This window comes from Saccoglossus kowalevskii, chromosome 22 (genome assembly GCF_978046115.1).
Source record: "Saccoglossus kowalevskii chromosome 22, keSacKowa6.1, whole genome shotgun sequence".
NCBI classification, from domain to species: Eukaryota; Metazoa; Hemichordata; class Enteropneusta; family Harrimaniidae; genus Saccoglossus; species Saccoglossus kowalevskii.
Window position 1 is genome coordinate 22,419,878 of NC_140662.1, and position 5,251 is coordinate 22,425,128.

Below are 5,251 nucleotides of genomic sequence, written 5' to 3' on the forward strand. Positions count from 1 at the left end.
TATACCAAATTTTGCGTTATATTATTTCGTGACTGACTTTAGAGTCGTCATTTTGGTCTGGTAGCTGAGGGTACCTAAAGTCGATGTATTTATATGAATTACGCACAGGTCACATATTTGAGCCAACAGTGACTATATATGTTAATGAGTACAAAGTACGCATATTTGCAGTAAGTTAGGGGGCTTATCAATTACAAGATAGTGGAACCTTGGATATTAACCCAGATTATTACATCTCACTGTTGTTACACATGCTGTGTTTATTTGAAACCCAGTCACATTGAATACTGGCATTGAATAAAATGTATATTACATGGTAGATGTTACATGGTATATTGCATGGTTTACGTCAATAAAACTACCGCGCAACGATACTGCGCATAACAAATTCTCGGTACCTAGAATACGTGATGAACAGTAATCACGTGACTTTCGAACTTCCGGTGTCGACACGTTTTGTGTTCTACAGTACAAAATACACATAGTGCACGATGTTTTGCGCAAAATGGCAAAATAACGTGCAATGAACCGTCAGTTCAGTCTGTAAGTATTTTCACTGAATAAAATTATACAAATGCAGTTTCCAACATATTGATATTAATAAATTTCAAGTTGTCATCTCTATTCGAAATTATGTTGTATATTTTTACACGTCACTGGATCACAACTCATCGAAATGTGTTGAATATTGGTTGACCAACATGTCAAACCCCAAAACATACCAGTAATGTTAGAAATACAATTATTACTAATCTCGTTCGACTGAAAATCCGAAATAGGAACTTTTTCGCCAGATAAATTGTTTCTTTGTTCAGCATCCTGTTATAAAACGTGTAAATACAGATGATGACCATTTTTGTTTCTTTTCAATTGCAATCCGTCAACATAATATGCGATTCTATTATGTCTTAATAGTACAGTACGGTGAGCCTATTTTTGTTTCGCGTTTTACAATAAGATTAACGTTTGCACTTACTTATTTATTTCAACATATTTTTGGAAAACCTCAAACAAGTTTAAACCTGATAAAATACATCTAGTGAAACATCAGTTCTATGAGTGTGCTATGCAAATGTATACCATGTCAACCTTTTCCCGTGATGCAATGCGCGAACAAGGTGAAAACGTCCCAAAGACGCGCGCGCTTGTATTCGAGGCACTATGTCGTTCACTGCTCTGCCGCTACCCCGGCCGCTGTTGCTTTCAATATTTTAAGGGAAACTTAGACATCCGAAAAGCAGCGAATGTGCCAGAATAGATATTGAATAATATACGCCGATATAGGTTATTCTTTATATAAAGCAACTATGTACGACGCCGCTACGTAATCGCTACGGCACGTTCTGTACTGAACATTTCTACGCGTGCCGCGCAGATATTGCTCTAAGCTGAGTGACGTGTGAATGTACATAGGTGTGGTATGTTCTTACAGTCACTTAACGATGTATTAACATTTTTATCTGGCGAGTGGTAAAATAACTTGCGCTTGAGATGTTTTGAAATCATTTCAAAAATGTTATATTTGATAAACACTTAGTCTACTGAAAGCAATATTCACCGTGTATTTCGCAGCCTTTCACATCAAACAATCTATGTACAAAAACACATGTTATTGAGTAATGTGTCGCTTATTATAATACATAAAATAATAATAAAATATTGCATACTTCAAATATGAATGTCGTTTTTTTTGTGGGAGAGCGGGTGTGAGAGATTTATGTTAGGCGTAGTTGTGTGTGGTTGGTGTTTGTTCGATTTGATAAAATAAATAACACATAGTCATTCGGGCGATATCACGATTTGTAATACTGTCTAAGCAAACATGTGTTACTCATAATTTAAATATATCAGCGATAGGATCTGATCTCTATTTTGTTAACAGCGATTTACGTCTCGTGGAGCTAGCAAACTTTGTGTTGCGTTGTATGGCATCGAAATCTTCTTCTGTTGCGACACTTGCATTTATATAAATCAAATATTCACGTTATAATTATGAATAAATGCGGATTGTATGGATAACATTTTAAACGTGTTTGAAATATGTTCAAGTTCATAGTTGTTGATGTATTAGACATTTTTTTTTACACGTTAAACCTAATCTCTTGGGCATTTGATTTAGTGAGGGATGTGCTGTCTATGGAAACGCTTGTTAGGCCACACTGATTTAATTTTATGGATGACATCCTCTGAAGACCCCAAAACTAATGCGAGAGGGCGAAAAAAACAATTCTGCCAAAAAAATCCTACAGGACTACAGAGCTGTTATTACGAATTGAACCACAGTGTATCAAAAAAAAACAACAAGTCTTAATTTGTAGGAGGCACATGCTGATGTACACATCTCATACTGTATTACTGTCACAGGTATCATCACCTTTGATTTTGAAAAGGCAATAGGGTAAGGCAGATGTTAGCTTTGCCAAAGGCATATACATCAACTCAATAATAAAGAAAAACTTATTGTGTTGTATTGAAAAAAATTAATTAAAATGAACAATAAGTTTGTCAACAGCAACCTGGAAATTAAAACTTTTCTTCACCCCGTAAGGGGACTTCGGCCGAGGAGCTTCCGCTACTTTCGTTGCAGTTTTGTCAACTTCAATTTGAACAAAGCAACCGAACTGACTTGTCGCCTGACCGACTTTTAGGCCACCATACACCTCCACTCCTCTCCCATTTCCCTCATCGTTGCAGAAGAAACGCGGGAGAGCCACTCTGGACAATATGTCCTTAAAGTTGTCTGGGCAAAACTCGCTTGCCGCTACCGATCTCTTGTATAGCTGTGTAAACGTCACATCTTCCTGGCCAACGTCAATTGCGTACCAGTCTACAACAATCCCTCCGTTTTACCTCTGAACTTTTATGCTCACGTATTTTGGTGGTGTGGTCGCCATGTTGGATCATTTAGGACAAAATTGGCATGTTTTGAGACAATCTCCTTCCCATAGGTCTTTGCGTTTTACGTAACGCGCATCTAACTGTGCGGAGTTTGGTTTTGGGGTAGTCCAAAATGAGTTTTACGACAAGTCGGCGCTTTGCGACAATATGATTCGGCAAGTTCCGGACAGAAAACCGATCTGTGGAGACTCGTAGTCGATTTTTTTTTTTTTTTTTTGAGAACAGGCGAAAACTAATGCGCGCGCGGATGTCATCCATAAAATTAAGTCGGTGTGGCCTTACCCTAAGCACTAAAATTAATGCATTTTATGTTGTGTCTGTCAATTGTGGTTGAGCACAGTCATCCAGCAACTCTAATGAAAAGCATACTTTGGAACTTGTAGTTTAATTTCTACAAGACACCATTCCCACTCAACTTACGGTAAATATCAAACACACAAATGCAGTATTGATATTTTGTGTAATACACATGTCTGCAGACTCTCGGTACACATACTATGTACACGATGTTCTGTAAATTATAGCTTCCCTTCTGATACACTATGATAAGTTCAATCACATTTCAATTCTATAACGTGTATTAAATCAATTGCATTTGTACAAATTACAATTACTTACTTCATTTATAAACGCATCAGGGAAAGAAACACAATTTGTCACTGAATTGGTTTAGTTTGTAAATTAATCATTTTTGCTTTCGTCACAATGATATTTTGTACATATTTACCTCTGTGGTACCACCATGAAGTTATTTTACCACACTGCGTACATGTATATTTTTATTTTCACGCAGGGTAGTACCAACCATCACAACAGCAACAAGAACACTGTCAAGTTACCAACGAACACAATCACGTAACCCTCCGCTGACGAATGTCGTGTTCTTAAAGACTTACAAAACAGCCAGTACTACAGTGTCGTCAATGCTTATACGTCATGGATTACGTCACAATTTATCTTTCGTATTACCATCACGTCACAATCCGGGATGGTTTTCGAGAACCGTACGTTTCAGCAGTGACATGGCAAAACAGTTGCTACCACCGCTTCCGGGCACCGAGTATAATATGTTAGTCAGCCATGTTCCATTTAATAAAACAGCTATTGACAGAGTGATTCGAAATGCCACCTACATAACAATATTACGACATCCAGTAGCTACTTACGAGTCAATATTTGGATATTTTAAATTTGACGAATATTTTAAGATTGAACGCAATAATACTAGTGATGATCCATTTGAAACTTTTCTGTCAAATTCCGATGAGTATTTTAGAAATGTTAAAGATTCTTACTTCAAAACATTACTAAGAAATAGACAAATGTTTGATGTTGGACTTGAACTGAAAAATTATAACAATGAAAGTCTCGTGGATAATGTGATACAACAAGCGTCGAACGAGTTCGATTTGGTAATGATTGCTGAGTATTTTGACGAATCGCTTGTTTTGTTAAAGAATCTACTCCGCTGGGATTTTGAAGATATTCTGTATTTAGAGAAAAACAAGAGGAACAACAATCTACGTTTTCAGATCGATAGTCGGAAACGTCAACGAATATTGGAAATAAATGAGGCAGATTACAAACTATACCAACACTTCAATAAAACATTCTGGAATAAAGTTGAGGCTTATGGTGATGGCTTTCATGAGGACGTGGCTACATTTCGAGGTATGTTACAGAAGATGCGAACTGGGTGTGTAGACGAAGGAAAATTTGTAATCGACAATAAAAATCGTAGGAATTCCACGCTTCTGAAAAATAACGCGCCCACTTATTGTCCCAAAGTAAACAGAGATGATTTTGCCTTCCTTGCTGTACGACAACAAAGTTGGATACTACAGACCAACACGGCACCACCAGGAAATCGAGATACAACTTATAGTGAAGAAAAATGAAAATATTTTAAATACTTCAGTACCACAATCTCCGTGAGGTGATTTTAAAATTCATACAATGTCATGTCATTTCGATTTATATTAAATCACCCCTCATAGTATTCTTGTATTTTTTTAACAATCTTTTTAGTTCTGTGTTTTTTTACACTGACTTGCGATTACATTTTCTGTACTTTATATTTCAAATTGACGATGTGATGAAACAATTAAATATAAATTTCATCGCGAAAATTCACGTCCTCTGTATTCAATACTCCCACACCTTCTACATAGCCAGGGGTGGGGAGTTTGTTCGTTTTAATTCTTTATCGATGACATCAGTTATTCACAAGCATACGTGTTGCTTACCGACGTCATAAGTTGTAGGAATATTAAATTCATTACATTTTAATGAAGAATTTTTAAAATATTTAATCAACCCCAATATTCAGGGAAAATAAAATAATATTTGTAGT

The 5,251-nt window shown here is 36.4% G+C and overlaps 1 protein-coding gene across 1 annotated transcript; it reads left to right on the plus strand.

The window, feature by feature from the left end:
* Positions 1-3,920: 3,920 nt before the first annotated feature.
* Positions 3,921-4,796, plus strand: LOC102802617 (galactosylceramide sulfotransferase-like). Its single transcript, XM_006825785.2, has one exon. It carries the CDS (start codon positions 3,921-3,923, stop codon positions 4,794-4,796), a length of 876 nt encoding a protein of 291 aa, XP_006825848.2.
* The last annotated feature ends 455 nt before the right edge of the window (positions 4,797-5,251 follow it).

Excerpts from the sequence above, each read along its gene's own strand:
- LOC102802617 (XM_006825785.2), top strand. The coding sequence starts at position 3,921 with ATGGCAAAACAGTTGCTACCACCGCTTCCGGGCACCGAGTATAATATG.